General features: G+C 36.6%; 1 protein-coding gene across 1 annotated transcript in view; it reads left to right on the top strand.

The window, feature by feature from the left end:
• Positions 1-16,434, top strand: part of tenm4 (teneurin transmembrane protein 4) — a 218,553-nt gene that overhangs the window by 20,106 nt on the left and 182,013 nt on the right. The window contains exons 2-3 of the mRNA XM_061972168.1: positions 9,077-9,320; positions 12,401-12,664. Coding sequence (XP_061828152.1) covers positions 9,098-9,320; positions 12,401-12,664 — 487 coding nt within the window. The 5' untranslated portion in view covers positions 9,077-9,097. The remainder of the gene's footprint in view (positions 1-9,076; positions 9,321-12,400; positions 12,665-16,434) is intronic.

The raw sequence follows: 16,434 nt of genomic DNA on the forward strand, positions 1-16,434 counted from the left end.
TGTTGCGGTTTATATCTATGTACTTTTTTGTGGAAAACAAATGTATATATAATATATATATATATCATTTTGTATTGTTTAAATTATATGCAGATATCATTTAATTTTGTTGGGTTTTAAAGACAAAGCTTTGTGTAGTTATTACTCATCTTTTTTGCCGTTTTCCCAATTTTGTTGTTGTTTGTAATGTGTCGAGGGCCAATGACAATCGAGTCGAGGGCCACAGATGGCCCCTGTGTCGCACTTTGGGCACACCGGCTGTAGAAGCGAACTGTTTATGGCCACTATAGTCTTAGTACTGCAGTATATTTGTTCATCCTATGGTTACATAATAGACGTGAGTTGTCTTAAGTCGGGTTGTAGTAAAATCAGCTGTTCACCTGGCGGGTGATGAAGAGGAGATGAACGGGGAAGTCCTTCTTTAGCTGCCGCATCGTTTTATCATACTTTACTGCCTTTGCACATGTCAATGTTTACTTTTGTATGCACAATAAATCAACACAAAATCAGTACTTTGGAGCAATGTTCACGGACTATATGACTATACTAGCATGCTGTTTATAGTTTGTTCTTTTACCTTTTCTTTTCTGCCCTAATGATAATTGTGTTATAAATATTCAATATACATTATACAATACAAAATATATAAAATAAAATACACATTACACTTTTAGTGCACACACACACACACACACCTGCTATCATAAAATGTAAATGTTATATACTTACTATGCTAGCATGCTGCTTAGTTTGTTCTTATACCTTTTCTTTTCTGCCTTTATTGATATTTGTCTAATAAATATTTTATATATTGTATTTTTATTATAGTTTTGTCATCCATCGTAGATTGTTGCAGTTTGTATGTATGTATTTTTTTGTGGAAAAAAAAGTATATATATATATATATATTTTGTTTTGTTTAAATTATATGCATATATCATTTTATTTTGTTGTGTTTTAAAGACAAAGCTTTGTGTCGTTATCTTTTGTCTTTTTTTGCCGTTTTTTTCCAATTTTTCGTTTTTTGTAATGTGCCTAGAGCCAATGACAATCGAGTCAAGGGCCACATATGGCCCCTGTGTCTCACTTTGGGCATACCGGCAGTAGAAGTTAACTGTTTATATAGTCTTAATACTGTAGTATATTTGTTCAGCTATTCAAATCAGCTGTATATATATATATATATATATATATATATATATATATATATATATATATATATATATATATATATATATATATATATATATATATATATATATATATATATATATATATATATATATATATATATGTAGTGTAAATATACAAAGAGAAAATGAACAGGGAAGTCCTTCTTTAGCTGCCGCATTGTTTTATTATACATTACTGCCTTTGCACAAGTCAATGTTTAGTTTGGTATGCACAATAAATCAACACCAAATCTGTACTTTGGAGCAATGTTCACGGTTTCCAGTATTCGTCTGGTTGGTTAGTTAGGGTTTGGAGCCCTGATCTCCATCATTTTCCCCCTACACACGGTCACTACGTTGTTGTCTCAGCTCATTCTTACAACCATTCATGCTTTTCTCTGCACAAAGTCTTTTTCTTCCTCTTCCTGGACTTTCCATCATCCATTATGGAAACTGGTAGACCATCACTGATGTCAGGTATCCACTTGTCAAAGTCAGGAGAGAAAAATACTATCAATAAGTGTGGCACAGTGACTTGTGTTTGTAAAGTCATCAATAGTCTTACTGGGGTTCTACGTTGAAGTCACCACACAAGACATGAACTCAGTAAATGTTGCCTTCATCAAACCTTTCCACAGGTCACTTCATGTTCTCCATATGCAGGTGATTATTATGTGCAGATGATTATTCATATGTGTCACACCGCGGTGAGGGATGTCTTGTCTTGGTTTTTTCTGTCTTGTGATGTGCATGTTTTAGTTTGAAAAGTAACCCTCCTCTGGTTTCTGGTCACTTGCCCTTCCTTTTGTGTCATCAGTCTGACATCATCCCGGTTCCCTGATTGTTTCCACCTGTTCCCTATTACCTTCATGTGTCTTATAAGCCCACTCCTCCCTTTGTTCTGTGCCAGATTGTTTCGTTTATTCGTGCTCTCTAGCATCCATGTCCATGTCCATGTCCATGCCTTGTCTTGTCTTGCCTTGCCTCGTCTTGTGCTTATGTTCCTTGATCCTGAATCCCTTCGTTGCTATTTTGAGTTTTCCTTTCTTTCTCCTCAGCAGAGTGATTTTTTGTTATTTAGTTTATTCAGCCGAAGTGGTGAGTTTCAGTTATTTTTCATTCTTTCCTCAAATTTTTGAGTGACAATTTTTGTTAAAACTTTATTAGATTAGATAGTGTAGAATTTTTCATAGCTGTTGTTTCTTCCTCCTGTTGGAGCGTTTTTTGTTTATACATTTTATAGCATATACGGCGCCAATTATAGTTCATCTTTGCTTTTGTGTTTTCCTCTGTTCGGAGTGATTCTTGGTTGTTCCTATTTTTTTTTGGAACCTTTTTTGGCGATTAGTTTTTGGTTAAAATAGATATTGTATTCCTTGACTTTGGAGGTGAAAGGAAGCTGTCAAAATAAAAGCCTGTCTAAGTTCCCTACTCTGCATCTGAGTCCTATCCTTTTTACCAAGCCTGACAGTAAAACCAAGACAAGACATGACAATATGCAGATGATTATTTATATGCAGATGATTATTATGTGCAGATAATTATTTATATGCAGATGATTATTATGTGCAGATAATTATTTATATGCAGATGATTATTTATATGCAGATGATTATTATGTGCAGTTAATTATTTATATGCAGATGTTTATTTATATGCAGATGATTATTTATATGCAGATGATTATTATGTGCAGATAATTATTTATATGCAGATGATTATTTATATGCAGATGATTATTATGTGCAGTTAATTATTTATATGCAGATGTTTATTTATATGCAGATGATTATTTATATGCAGATGATTATTTATATGCAGATGATTATTATGTGCAGATAATTATTTATATGCAGATGATTATGTGCAGATAATTATTTATATGCAGTTCATTATTTATATGCAGATGATTATTTATATGCAGATAATTATTTATATGCAGATGATTATTATGTGCAGTTAATTATTTATATGCAGATGTTTATTTATATGCAGATGATTATTTATATGCAGATGATTGTTATGTGCAGTTCATTATTTATATGCAGATGTTTATTTATATGCAGATGATTATTATGTGCAGATAATTATTTATATGCAGATAATTATTTATATGCAGATGATTATTTATATGCAGATAATTATTTATATGCAGATGATTATTATGTGCAGATAATTATTTATATGCAGATAATTATTTATATGCAGATGATTATTATGTGCAGATGATTATTTATATGCAGATTATTAATACAACCATCCATTATCTACCGCTTATGGATGTATGGATAATACAGTTTTGCTTGTTTCATGAGTCATGACACATCTTAAAGCTTCTACATTCTACAATATTATCGAGAGCAAACGTCATGTTTGTATTGCAAGTTGGTCGTCACCTAAGTTGGTTTAGTTCGGGGGTCGGCAACTCGCGGCTTTAGAGCCACATGTGGCTCTTTAGCGCCGCCCTGGTGGCTCTCTGGAGCTTTTTCAAAAATGTATGAAAAATGGAAAAAGATGAGGGCAAAAAAATATATTTTTTGTTTTAATATGGTTTCTGTAGGAGGAAAAACATGACACAAACCTCCCTAATTGTTATAAAGCACACTGTTTATATTAAACATGCTTCACTGATTCCAGTATTTGGGGAGCGCCGTTTTGTCCTACTAATTTTGGCGGTCCTTGAACTCACCTTAGTTTGTTAACATGTATAACTTTCTAGGACGTGTTTTATGCCACTTCTTTTTCTTTCTCATTTTGTCCACCACACTTTTAACGTTGTGCATGAATCCACAAAGGTGAGTTTTGTTGATGTTATTGACTTGTGTGGAGTGCTAATCAGACATATTTGGTCACTGCATGACTGCAAGCTAATCGATGCTAACATGCTATTTAGGCTAGCTATATGTACATATTGCATCATTATGCCTCATTTGTAGCTATATTTGAGCTCATTTAGTTTCCTTTAAGTCCTCTTAATTCAATTTATATCTCATGACACACTATCTGTATGTAATATGGCTTTTCATTGTTTGCGGCTCCAGACAGATTTGTTTTTGTATTTTTGGTCCAATATGGCTCTTTCAACATTTTGGGTTGCCGACCCCTGCTCTAGTTGATGTGATTTTTGTTCGTATTCTTCCAGTTTCCTTCTTCATCATCAATCATGTTTCTGAGACAGCCATCTCTTCGGTTGTTGAATTGTCCCCAAACATCTTTCAAGTTGTTGTCATTGAATACACACTTTCGTGTTACCATGGCAACGTTATTCACGAAAAACAAAAAAAAATGGGCCTATTGATTAGGTACGGCGCTTTGGTCTAATACGAGACGAAGCGGCCAACGAACCCCCACATATGTTATACCGTCAGGAAGGTCTACTTTCCAGCTGTGGATGCATCTTAAATTAGGAACATTTCAGCATGCTACTTATTTAGGCTAACTCTGTGGCTCATTTTTTCCCGTTACACCTAAATCTTACGGATTCAGACCCTCGGCACCATCTAATAAGTCCGGTGACCCCCGGCCAGAAGTCCAGGGCACAGGTAGCAGGCCCATCAACATTTACGAGGGAATGTTGTAGTTTATTTTGACATGACTGGACAATTAGTTTGCTTTAATGAAATGTTTTTAATACTATGCTTTTTTTAAACAGCTCAACACAAAAAGGACTTAAACATTCTTTTAAAAAAGATGTTGGTGTCTTGCCAGGTTTTGCATTTTATAGGAATACAGAATTGGCATTCTTGCTGTAGGAGCACTTGCATTCAGAGGAGGAGCTACACTTCCATGTTTTTATTCCAGTTTTACGCTTTGTTAACACAAAATAAGGATTGTTTGGATCTCACTTTGATGGTCAAAGATGTTTGCTCATGTGATCTGTGATATTTCTACCTGAATGAATATTCTCTTATTGCACAAGAATAAATATTCTCTTATTGCACAAGAATAAATATTCTCTTATTGCACAAGAATAAATATTCTCTTATTGCACAAGAATAAATATTCTCTTATTGCACAAGAATAAATATTCTCTTATTGCACAAGAATAAATATTCTCTTTTTGCACAAGAATAAATATTCTCTTATTGCACAAGAATAAATATTCTCTTTTTGCGCAAGAATAAATATTCTCTTATTGCACAAGAATAAATATTCTCTTATTGCACAAGAATAAATATTCTCTTATTGCACAAGAATAAATATTCTCTTATTGCACAAGAATAAATATTCTCTTATTGCACAAGAATAAATATTCTCTTATTGCACAAGAATAAATATTCTCTTTTTGCACAAGAATAAATATTCTCTTATTGCACAAGAATAAATATTCTCTTATTGCACAAGAATAAATATTCTCTTATTGCACAAGAATAAATATTCTCTTATTGCACAAGAATAAATATTCTCTTATTGCACAAGAATAAATATTCTCTTTTTGCACAAGAATAAATATTCTCTTTTTGCACAAGAATAAATATTCTCTTATTGCACAAGAATAAATATTCTCTTATTGCACAAGAATAAATATTCTCTTTTTGCGCAAGAATAAATATTCTCTTATTGCACAAGAATAAATATTCTCTTATTGCACAAGAATAAATATTCTCTTTTTGCACAAGAATAAATATTCTCTTTTTGCACAAGAATAAATATTCTCTTATTGCACAAGAATAAATATTCTCTTTTTGCGCAAGAATAAATATTCTCTTTTTGCGCAAGAATAAATATTCTCTTTTTGTACAAGAATAAATATTCTCTTTTTGCACAAGAATAAATATTGCCTTATTGCACAAGAATAAATATTCTCTTTTTGCACAAGAATGGATGCACAAGAATAAATATTCTCTTATTGCACAAGAATAAATATTCTCTTATTGCACAAGAATAAATATTCTCTTATTGCACAAGAATAAATATTCTCTTATTGCACAAGAATAAATATTCTCTTTTTGCACAAGAATAAATATTCTCTTATTGCACAAGAATAAATATTCTCTTATTGCACAAGAATAAATATTCTCTTATTGCACAAGAATAAATATTCTCTTATTGCACAAGAATAAATATTCTCTTATTGCACAAGAATAAATATTCTCTTATTGCACAAGAATAAATATTCTCTTTTTGCACAAGAATAAATATTCTCTTTTTGCACAAGAATAAATATTCTCTTTTTTTCGCAAGAATAAATATTCTCTTATTGCACAAGAATAAATATTCTCTTTTTGCACAAGAATAAATATTCTCTTATTGCACAAGAATAAATATTCTCTTTTTGCACAAGTTAATGGAATTGAAATCTGTGCATGACAATGTTTTCAACTTCTCTATTTATGAACACAGTTTATCATTCTGGAAGTGAGGAGTATCGGGAACATCCCTTTTAGTTTTCTTATGGACTTTCAGCCAAAAACAGTTTTGGCGTGAAAAGAATACGCTTTAGAAGCATTGTGCAAACTGTAGCTAGCTGACATTAGCATGTTGTTGAGCGCTAACAAAAGCGGTCTGAGCGCCATCAGGGACGTGGGACAGATGAAGACCTCCCGCTGTTGCAAAGTGGGCGGAGTCCTGCGCCCCCGCCTGGCCCCGACCCTCACAAGTCTCCGCCCCCTCATTAATCACTGCGTCTTGTCAGCTGTCAGTGACAACACAAACGACACAATGTTGCTTTGCAGGCACACTTTCTAGTGCAGCAAAATCATCTGAAATAAAAACTTTGCATTTTCTCCTTTTAGTCCTCAATAAAACACGCCAAGCTTTTTTCTCATCGCATGCGACCAACTTCCTGTTAGCGCTCTTTCACGTCGCAACCTCTTTATGTTCTGTATGGAGATATGTTTCTATTAGGCATTTATTATTTATATTATTATTATTTTAACCTGTTTCTGTTTTTAGATATGTTTCTATTAGGCATTTATTATTTATATTATTATTATTATTATTATTATTTTAATCTGTTCATGTTTTATGTGTTTTTATTAGGCATAGATTTAACTTGTTATTATTATTATTATTATTATTATTATTATTATTATTATTATTGTAACCTGTTTATGTTTTTAGATATGTTTCTATTAGGCATTTAATATTTGTATTATTATTATTATTATTATTATTTTAATCTGTTCATGTTTCATGTGTTTTTATAAGGCATGGATTTAACTTATTTTTATTATTATTATTATTATTATTATTATTATTATTATTATTATTATTATTATTATTATTATTATTATTTTAACCTGTTTCTGTTTTTAGATTTGTTTCTATTAGGCATGTATTATTTATATTATTATTATTATTATTATTATTATTATTATTATTATTATTATTATTTTAACCTGTTTATGTTTTTAGATATGTTTTTATTAGGAATGTATTATTATTAATATTATTATTATTAATATTATTATTATTATTATTATTATTATTATTTTAATCTGTTCATGTTTTATATGTGTCTTTATTAGGCATAGATTTAACTTGTTATTATTATTATTATTATTATTCTTATTATTATTATTTAAACTGTTTATTTTTTTGGATGTGTTTCTATTAGGCATATATTTAACTTATTATTATTATTATTATTATTGTGAGTATTGATATTTTAATCTCTTTATGTTTGTAGATATGTTTCTATTGGTCACCGATTGATTATTATTATTATTATTATTATTATTATTTAAACTGTTTATATTTTTGGATGTGTTTCTATTAGGCATATATTTAACTTATTATTATTATTATTATTATTATTATTGTGAGTATTGATATTTTAATCTCTTTATGTTTGTACATATGTTTCTATTGGTCACCGATTGATTATTATTATTATTATTATTATTATTATTATAATGATGATGATGATGATGATGATTTAATGTTATTTTAATACATATGTTTCTATTAGTCACTGTCATGTCTTTTGATCATGTTTTGTTTGGCTATGTTCTGTTGGTTTTTGGACTCTTTTAGTTGCTGTTTTTTCACTACCTTGTTTTGTTTCCATGACAACTCATTGGTTTCACCTGACTCATTTGGACTCACGCACCTGTTTTCAATTATGAAGAGACTATTTAAGCCTGTCATTGTCTGTTGGTCGTTGTGGTGTCATCACTCTCACTCTGCTCATGCTGTCATAGTTCATGCTGTCATAGTTCATGCTGTCATAGTTCATGCTGTTATAGTTCATGCTGTCATAGTTCATGCTGTCATAGTTCATGCTGTCATAGTTCATGCTGTTATTGTTCATGCTGTCATAGTTCATGCTGTCATAGTTAATGCTGTTATTGTTCATGCTGTTATTGTTCATGCTGTCATAGTTCATGCTGCTCTTTTCTTGCCACGTGAGTTTTTGTTTATTCGTGTCACAGTAAGTGTTTTTGTTTCGTGCCCATAGTCTGCCTAAGTTCTAGTTTTTGTTTCCTTAGTCAAGTTGTGTCTCCACCTTTTGTTTGCACTTTTATGGTATCATTAAAACATGTATTTACCTTCACGCCATGTCCGATCCACTTCTTTTGCATCTCGGGAAAACAATCCTGGCAGGAAACTGCTCCATAGTCCAAGTCTTGACAGTCACAAAGTTATTGTTGTGTTATTCAAATCTAGTTTTGTTTGTCGACATGTTTCTATCTATGACAAATCATAAAACTCTTTCAAAATCACAAACATCAAATATATATTGTGGATAAAAAAGGAAGTCCAGTTGTAACAGTTTTGAACTGCAGGATGATTAGTTTAGGCAAGTTCCAAATGTAAAAATGTTTATGACGACATCTTAAATATGTTTTACAATCAAAAAGGTTTTCACAACAAAAAGTATCAATTTGTAATTATGTTTTAAATATGTTTTAGTTATCAATCAAACACAGAGGATAAAAGTAAATGTATTTGTGTGACAGAGGCTCTGAGACGTGTGAGTCATGGAGGTGAAGGAGCGCCGACCTTACCGCTCGCTGACGGCGAGACAGGACGCCGAGCGCCGCTACACCAGCTCCTCGGCCGACAGCGAGGACGGCAGAGCCAACTCCAAGTCCTACAGTTCCACCGAGACCCTCAAGGCCTTCGACCACGACTCCAGGGTCAACTACGGCAGCCGGGTCAAGGACCTGGTGCACCACGAGGTGGACGAGTACGGCCGGCAAGGTTTGTTGTGGTCCTGACCCTCATGTAACATGTCCATTAGGGAGGACGTCATGTAACACGTCCATTAAGGAGGACGTCATGTAACACGTCCATTAGGGAGGACGTCATGTAACATGTCCATTAGGGAGGACGTCATGTAACACGTCCATTAGGGAGGACGTCATGTAACATGTCCATTAGGGAGGACGTCATGTAACACGTCCATTAGGGAGGATGTCATGTAACACATCCATTAGGGAGGACATCATGTAACATGTCCATTAGGGAGGACGTCATGTAACACGTCCATTATAAAGGACATTATGTAACATGTTCATTATAAAGGACATCATGTAACATGTCCATTAGGGAGGATGTCATGTAACACGTCCATTAGGGAGGACGTCATGTAACATGTCCATTATAAAGGACATTATGTAACATGTTCATTATAAAGGACATCATGTAACATGTCCATTAGGGAGGATGTCATGTAACATGTCCATTAGAGAGGACGTCATGTAACATGTCCATTAGGGAGGACGTCATGTAACACGTCCATTAGGGAGGACGTCATGTAACATGTCCATTAGGGAGGACGTCATGTAACATGTCCATTAGGGAGGACGTCATGTAACACGTCCATTAGGGAGGACGTCATGTAACATGTCCATTAGGGAGGATGTCATGTAACATGTCCATTAGGGAGGACGTCATGTAACATGTCCATTAGGGAGGATGTCATGTAACATGTCCATTAGGGAGGACGTCATGTAACATGTCCATTAGGGAGGATGTCATGTAACACGTCCATTAGGGAGGACGTCATGTGACATGTCCATTAGGGAGGACGTCATGTAACACGTCCATTAGGGAGGACGTCATGTAACATGTCCATTAGGGAGGATGTCATGTAACATGTCCATTAGGGAGGATGTCATGTAACATGTCCATTAGGGAGGATGTCATGTAACATGTCCATTAGGGAGGACGTCATGTAACATGTCCATTAGGGAGGATGTCATGTAACATGTCCATTAGGGAGGATGTCATGTAACACGTCCATTAGGGAGGACGTCATGTAACATATCCATTAGGGAGGATGTCATGTAACATGTCCATTAGGGAGGATGTCATGTAACATGTCCATTAGGGAGGATGTCATGTAACATGTCCATTAGGGAGGACGTCATGTAACATGTCCATTAGGGAGGACGTCATGTAACATGTCCATTAGGGAGGACGTCATGTAACATGTCCATTAGGGAGGATGTCATGTAACATGTCCATTAGGGAGGATGTCATGTAACACGTCCATTAGGGAGGACGTCATGTAACATGTCCATTAGGGAGGATGTCATGTAACACGTCCATTAGGGAGGATGTCATGTAACATGTCCATTAGGGAGGATGTCATGTAACATGTCCATTAGGGAGGATGTCATGTAACACGTCCATTAGGGAGGATGTCATGTAACATGTCCATTAGGGAGGATGTCATGTAACACGTCCATTAGGGAGGACGTCATGTAACATGTCCATTAGGGAGGATGTCATGTAACACGTCCATTAGGGAGGACGTCATGTAACATGTCCATTAGGGAGGATGTCATGTAACATGTCCATTAGGGAGGATGTCATGTAACATGTCCATTAGGGAGGACGTCATGTAACATGTCCATTAGGGAGGATGTCGTGTAACACGTCCATTAGGGAGGACGTCATGTAACATGTCCATTAGGGAGGATGTCGTGTAACACGTCCATTAGGGAGGACGTCATGTAACATGTCCATTAGGGAGGACGTCATGTAACATGTCCATTAGGGAGGATGTCGTGTAACACGTCCATTAGGGAGGACGTCATGTAACACGTCCATTAGGGAGGACGTCATGTAACATGTCCATTAGGGAGGATGTCATGTAACATGTCCATTAGGGAGGACGTCATGTAACATGTCCATTAGGGAGGATGTCATGTAACATGTCCATTAGGGAGGACGTCATGTAACATGTCCATTAGGGAGGATGTCATGTAACACGTCCATTAGGGAGGACGTCATGTAACACGTCCATTAGGGAGGATGTCATGTAACACGTCCATTAGGGAGGACGTCATGTAACACGTCCATTAGGGAGGACGTCATGTAACATGTCCATTAGGGAGGATGTCATGTAACACGTCCATTAGGGAGGACGTCATGTAACATGTCCATTAGGGAGGATGTCATGTAACATGTCCATTAGGGAGGATGTCATGTAACATGTCCATTAGGGAGGATGTCATGTAACATGTCCATTAGGGAGGACGTCATGTAACATGTCCATTAGGGAGGATGTCATGTAACACGTCCATTAGGGAGGACGTCATGTAACATGTCCATTAGGGAGGATGTCATGTAACATGTCCATTAGGGAGGATGTCATGTAACATGTCCATTAGGGAGGATGTCATGTAACATGTCCATTAGGGAGGACGTCATGTAACATGTCCATTAGGGAGGACGTCATGTAACATGTCCATTAGGGAGGACGTCATGTAACATGTCCATTAGGGAGGATGTCATGTAACATGTCCATTAGGGAGGATGTCATGTAACATGTCCATTAGGGAGGACGTCATGTAACATGTCCATTAGGGAGGACGTCATGTAACATGTCCATTAGGGAGGACGTCATGTAACATGTCCATTAGGGAGGATGTCATGTAACACGTCCATTAGGGAGGATGTCATGTAACATGTCCATTAGGGAGGATGTCATGTAACACGTCCATTAGGGAGGACGTCATGTAACATGTCCATTAGGGAGGATGTCATGTAACACGTCCATTAGGGAGGACGTCATGTAACATGTCCATTAGGGAGGATGTCATGTAACATGTCCATTAGGGAGGACGTCATGTAACATGTCCATTATAAAGGACATTATGTAACATGTTCATTATAAAGGACATCATGTAACATATCCATTAGGGAGGACATCATGTAACACGTCCATTATAGAGGACATAATGTAACATGTCCATTAGGGAGGACATCATGTAACATGTCCATTACAAAGTCACCTTGACCTTCCTCAAAGTCACCTTGACCTTCCACAGGTGGCGACTTCTCCTTCCGAGACCTGGGTGTGGGCGAGGCCCTCCCTCACCACGTGAGCTACAGGGGCGAGCTAGGCATGCCGCACCGTGACTACTCTATCAGCGCGGGCTCCGACACGGAGACGGACGGCGTCATGTCGCCCGAGCACGCCGTCAGGCTGTGGGGGCGGAGCAACACCAAGTCGGGTCGCAGCTCGTGTCTCTCCAGTCGGGCCAACTCCAACCTGACACTGACCGACACCGAGCACGAGAACACGGAGAACGGTAAGCTTTCGTGTACGTCTGTGTATGAGGTCATGTTGTAACTTTAGAGTAGTCCGTGTACAGCAAGTATACATGATGCTTTCAATGTCTGGCGTGCACGAGTGCTGATGGGGACTGCGGTTCATCAACACATCAAATCTAAGATAATTGTGTCATGCATGTTAATGGTAGCGTGCATGAGTGCTGCCGGGAGCTGAGGTTAACATGAATGCCAACACAAGATATTAGAGTTTCCACTCCAGCACGGTGGTGGTCGTAACGTGCAGAAGCATTTGTGTCTCCAGGCAAGCATGTTAATGAGAGCGTGCATGAGTGCTGCCAAAAGCTGTGTTTTATTGAATGATGAAATCCAACACAAGTGAATGGCAAGCTCAAGGTGTCTACGCTGGAGCATGGTGGTTGGTGGTGGTGTGCATGAGTGCCGCCAGAAGCTGCGGTTGACTTGAAGATGCATTTCAACACAAGTGAGAAGCAAAATCATTGCGTGTGCACTCGAGCGCGCTGGAAGAAGGTCTTGCTTTCATCATCTTCATGTCCGAGAGGATTAAGGCGGTGTTGCATGATAAATATTTGTATTCACTCTTTGATGGTGAGGTGCAGCACTCGTGCACATGCCTGACTGCAGACACACTTACAGTATCTTACAGTATCTTACAGCATCTTACAGTATCTTACAGTATCTATGAGCACACACTTACAGTATCTTACAGTATGTATGAGCACACACTTACAGTATGTTACAGTATGTTACAGTATCTTACAGTATGTTACAGTATGTTACAGTATGTTACAGTATGTTACAGTATGTTACAGTATGGAGTGAGCACACAATCATTGTGATTGTTCAGATGTTCCTTCACCTGACTTGGTTGGATGTGTGAGGACGTTGGAGGACATTCATGAAGGGATGAAATTATGAAATTATGAAATTATGAAGTGATGGAATGATGAAGTGATGGAATGATGAAGTGATGAAGTGATGGAATGATGAAGTGATGGAATGATGAAGTGATGAAGTGATGGAATGATGAAGTGATGGAATGATCAAGTGATGAAGTGATGGAATGATGAAGTGATGAAGTGATGGAATGATCAAGTGATGGAATGATCAAGTGATGAAGTGATGGGATGATGAAGTGATGGAATGATGAAGTGATGAAGTGATGGAATGATGAAGTGATGGAATGATCAAGTGATGAAGTGATGGAATGATGAAGTGATGGAATGATGAAGTGATGAAGTGATGGAATGATGAAGTGATGGAATGATCAAGTGATGAAGTGATGGAATGATGAAGTTATAGTGATGAAGTGATGAATTGATGGGATGTTGAAGTGATGAAGTGATGGAATGATGAAGTGATGAAGTGATGGAATGATGAAGTGATGGAATGATGAAGTGATGGAATGATGAAGTCATGAAGTGATGGAATGATGAAGTGATGGAATGATGAAGTGATGAAGTGATGGAATGATGAAGTGATGGAATGATGAAGTGATGGAATGATGAAGTAATGAAGTGATGAAGAGATGAAGTGATGGAATGATGAAGTAATGAAGTGATGAAGTGATGGAATGATGAAGTGATGGAATGATGAAGTAATGAAGTGATGAAGAGATGAAGTGATGGAATGATGAAGTGATGGAATGATGAAGTGATGAAGTGATGGAATGATGAAGTGATGGAATGATGAAGTGATGGAATGATGAAGTAATGAAGTGATGAAGAGATGAAGTGATGGAATGATGAAGTAATGAAGTGATGAAGTGATGGAATGATGAAGTGATGGAATGATGAAGTAATGAAGTGATGAAGAGATGAAGTGATGGAATGATGAAGTGATGGAATGATGAAGTGATGAAGTGATGGAATGATGAAGTGATGGAATGATGAAGTGATGGAATGATGAAGTGATGGAATGATGAAGTGATGGAATGATCAAGTGATGAAGTGATGGAATGATGAAGTTATAGTGATGAAGTGATGAATTATAAATGATAAATGGGTTGTACTTGTATAGCGCTTTTCTACCTTCAAGGTACTCAAAGCGCTTTGACACTACTTCCACATTAACCCATTCACACACACATTCACACACTGATGGAGGGAGCTGCCATGCAAGGCGCTAACCAGCAGCCATCAGGAGCAAGGGTGAAGTGTCTTGCTCAGGACACAACGGACATGACGAGGTTGGTACTAGGTGGGGATTGAACCAGGGACCCTTGGGTCGCGCACGGCCACTCTTCCACTGCGCCACGCCGTCCCAATTGATTGAATTGATGGGATGTTGAAGTGATGAAGTGATGGAATGATGAAGTGATGAAGTGATGGAATGATGAAGTGATGGAATGATGAAGTGATGGAATGATGAAGTCATGAAGTGATGGAATGATGAAGTGATGGAATGATGAAGTGATGAAGTGATGGAATGATGAAGTGATGGAATGATGAAGTGATGGAATGATGAAGTAATGAAGTGATGAAGAGATGAAGTGATGGAATGATGAAGTGATGGAATGATGAAGTGATGAAGTGATGGAATGATGAAGTGATGGAATGATGAAGTGATGGAATGATGAAGTGATGAAGTGATGGAATGATGAAGTGATGGAATGATCAAGTGATGAAGTGATGGAATGATGAAGTTATAGTGATGAAGTGATGAATTGATGGGATGTTGAAGTGATGAAGTGATGGAATGATGAAGTGATGAAGTGATGGAATGATGAAGTGATGGAATGATGAAGTGATGAAGTGATGAAGTGATGGAATGATGAAGTGATGGAATGATGAAGTGATGAAGTGATGGAATGATGAAGTGATGGAATGATGAAGTGATGGAATGATGAAGTAATGAAGTGATGGAATGATGAAGTGATGGAATGATCAAGTGATGAAGTGATGGAATGATGAAGTGATGGAATGATGAAGTGATGAAGTGATGGAATGATGAAGTGATGGAATGATCAAGTGATGAAGTGATGGAATGATGAAGTTATAGTGATGAAGTGATGAATTGATGGGATGTTGAAGTGATGAAGTGATGGGATGATGAAGTGATGGAATGATGAAGTGATGAAGTGATGGAATGATGAAGTGATGAAGTGATGGGATGATGAAGTGATGGAATGATGAAGTGATGGAATGATGAAGTGATGGGATGATGAAGTGATGGAATGATGAAGTGATGAAGTGATGGAATGATGAAGTGATGGAATGATCAAGTGATGAAGTGATGGAATGATGAAGTGATGGAATGATGAAGTGATGAAGTGATGGAATGATGAAGTTATAGTGATGAAGTGATGAATTGATGGGATGATGAAGTTATAGTGATGAAGTGATGAATTGATGGGATGATGAAGTTATAGTGATGAAGTGATGAATTGATGGGATGATGAAGTTATAGTGATGAAGTGATGAATTGATGGGATGATGAAGTTATAGTGATGAAGTGATGAATTGATGGGATGATGAAGTTATAGTGATGAAGTGATGAATTGATGGGATGATGAAGTTATAGTGATGAAGTGATGAATTGATGGGATGATGAAGTTATAGTGATGAAGTGATGAATTGATGGGATGTTGAAGTGATGAAGTGATGGGATGATGAAGTGATGGAATGATGAAGTGATGAAGTGATGGAATGATGAAGTGATGGAATGATGAAGTGATGGGATGATGAAGTGATGGAATGATGAAGTGATGAAGTGATAAAGTGATGAAGTGATGAAGTGATGGAATGATGAAGTTATAGTGATGAAGTGA

Source organism: Nerophis lumbriciformis, linkage group LG17, assembly GCF_033978685.3.
Source record: "Nerophis lumbriciformis linkage group LG17, RoL_Nlum_v2.1, whole genome shotgun sequence".
In the NCBI taxonomy this organism is placed as follows: Eukaryota; Metazoa; Chordata; class Actinopteri; order Syngnathiformes; family Syngnathidae; genus Nerophis; species Nerophis lumbriciformis.